This window comes from Alexandromys fortis, unplaced genomic scaffold (assembly GCF_014885135.2).
Source record: "Alexandromys fortis isolate MF-2015 unplaced genomic scaffold, M_Fortis_MF-2015_v1.1 scaffold_335, whole genome shotgun sequence".
Taxonomy (NCBI): domain Eukaryota; kingdom Metazoa; phylum Chordata; class Mammalia; order Rodentia; family Cricetidae; genus Alexandromys; species Alexandromys fortis.
The window spans coordinates 368197-370716 of NW_026068218.1; the positions used below are offsets into that span (position 1 = coordinate 368197).

At 35.6% G+C, this 2520-nt stretch overlaps 1 protein-coding gene across 1 annotated transcript; it reads left to right on the plus strand.

The window, feature by feature from the left end:
- Positions 1-264: 264 nt before the first annotated feature.
- On the plus strand, positions 265-1215 carry LOC126493490 (olfactory receptor 145-like). The gene has a single exon (XM_050130507.1). The coding sequence runs from the start codon at positions 283-285 to the stop codon at positions 1213-1215; it is 933 nt and encodes a 310-aa protein (XP_049986464.1). The 5' UTR covers positions 265-282.
- The last annotated feature ends 1305 nt before the right edge of the window (positions 1216-2520 follow it).

The following is a 2520-nucleotide window of genomic DNA, read 5'->3' on the forward strand; positions in this document are numbered from 1 at the left end:
ATGGGGAGGTGCCACTGTGTAACTCAGTAGAAAAGGCTAACCTTTTTGTCAGAGAGTTTTAATTGCCTTTGTTTCCAAAATAATAAATTTTAAAGCAAGAATTTTTTTATTTACTAAGGAATAATGCCACTTTATATCATGATAACATCAAAGGCAGGTACTGTTTTCAAACAGGTCAGTGCATTCCCAGTACATTCTTCAAGATCATCAAAGAGAGTTGTCGGTAGTGTTTTTTCCTGTAAGTTTTCCTTTTCTTCTCTCCCTAGATTCTCTTGGAGAACAATGGCTGTGGCAAATGGCTCTTTGGTAAAGGAATTCATTCTCTTGGGGATAACTGAAGATCCAGGTCTCCAGGTCCCCCTCTTCTTCATCTTTCTAGTAATATATATGATAACTACATTTGGAAATTTGACTTTGATCATTCTAATAGTGCTAAATTCTCACCTTCACACCCCAATGTACTTTTTTCTCTTTAACATGTCCCTCATAGACCTCTGTTATTCTTCAGTGATTACACCCAAAATGCTGATGAACTTCTTACTGGAGAAGAATGTTATCTCTTACACAGGGTGCATGGCCCAGCTCTACTTGTTCTGCTTTTTTGGCATTTCTGAATGTTACATGCTGACAGCAATGGCCTATGATCGTTATGTGGCTATTTGTAATCCGCTCATGTATAACATTGCTATGTCGCCTAAAGTATGCTTCTATCTTATGCTTGGTTCATATTTGACGGGCCTTTCTGGTGCCATGATCCATACAGGTTGCATGCTTCGACTGACCTTCTGTGATGGAAACACCATCAACCACTACTTCTGTGACCTCCTCCCTTTGCTACAGCTCTCCTGTACCAGTACCTATGTCAATGAGATAGAGCTGTTTATTGTAGTAGGAAAGGACATTATTGTTCCAACCTCCATCATTCTTACTTCCTATGGCTTTAGTCTTTGCACCATATTCCAGGTGAGGTCCACTGAAAGCAAGTACAAGGCATTCAGTACCTGCAGTTCCCATTTATTTGCTGTTTCTCTGTTTTTTGGATCAAGCACATTTATGTATCTTCAGCCCTCATCACCTGGATCTATGAATGAGGGGAAAATTTCTTCCATCTTTTATACTATCCTGGTTCCCATGATGAATCCCTTAATCTACAGTTTTAGAAACAGAGATGTTAAATCTGCCCTGAGAAGAACCCTGAGTAGGACAATATATTGATCAGAATTTGATATAACCTTTGTCTGTAGTTAAAAGAAATTATCAGTGCCTAGTGCTTTTTGAGTGCAGCCTTCTCGAAACATTTATTTCTCCCATGGGTTCATAAGTGTGAAGTTATTTTGTTTGCATGCTCTTCATTTTTAAGGTTTGCTTTATTTATTATCATTATATACCTTATCCAATAAAATAAAGAATACTCTTACATCTTTGAAAAAATTGCTATATTGAGAGAATGCATTTGGGGATCAAAAGTCATGTCTGCAACCTGAAATGAAACATTAATCTTACATTATGCCTGTGATTTTGACTTCTTCATCTGGGCTTGAATATATCAGACTCAAATGCTGCGTATTTTTACATAAAGCTTTCAGTGCCTTGATTCTTGCAGGTACAAAGAATATATTATACATTCATTCCTCAACATCTGAAAATTTTTAAAAAAGCAATTGAGTTGATTTAGTTAGCAGCTTGATATCACATATTTAGAATATTTTTCAAAAGTAAATAGCCAAGACTGGGCACTTCTTAGTCAGGAATTTCATGGTATTTTTATTTATTTTCATTGTATGAATGACAATATAGAAGATATGAAGAATAAATAATTATACTGAAGTTGTCACAGATGAGAGTTTTACTATAATTAGAGTTTACATTTGACAGGTTTATAAGGCAATAGACCCAGCCTTCCTACTCAGGAATGCTTAAGAGGTAGATACAGAATAATTAGGAGTTTCAGGCCTCCCTTTGAATGCATTTTAAATTGACATCTGTTCCTGTCGCTCTGGCAATCAGAAGAGTGAAAAAAAAAAAAGGTAAATATTTATTTCTCTAGGAATCTCCTGCTGGGAAAAAAGATCAAAGAACTAGGGACAATTTTTCTGCCAGGAGAGAAACTTTTCTCATGAATAAAGATGAACAACTTTTAGATCATTTTGAAAGAAAGACTGATCTTCCAGGCAAGATTTGTTGTTGAGAGAGTAAAGGATAGGACAACACCTTGACCAGTCTGCTAAGTTATACATGGTTTTGCCTTTTATTTAAACCTTGCAATCAAGTCAGGTTTTACTGAAAATGGACTTGGGAAGCAAGTGTCACTGAAATTCATTACATATTTGCTTCACTGGGAGAGTTCTATATTCTGTCTTTTACTATTAATTTGGCCTTTATTAATTTATTTTTTAGATATTATTTTAAATATAGCAAGTATTCCTTCCTTTTCCTCTCATCCAACCCTGCTTCAGACCCCTTCCTGCTCTTTATCACATTTATAGACTCTTTATTTGTCAGTTGTTTTTACATGCATAT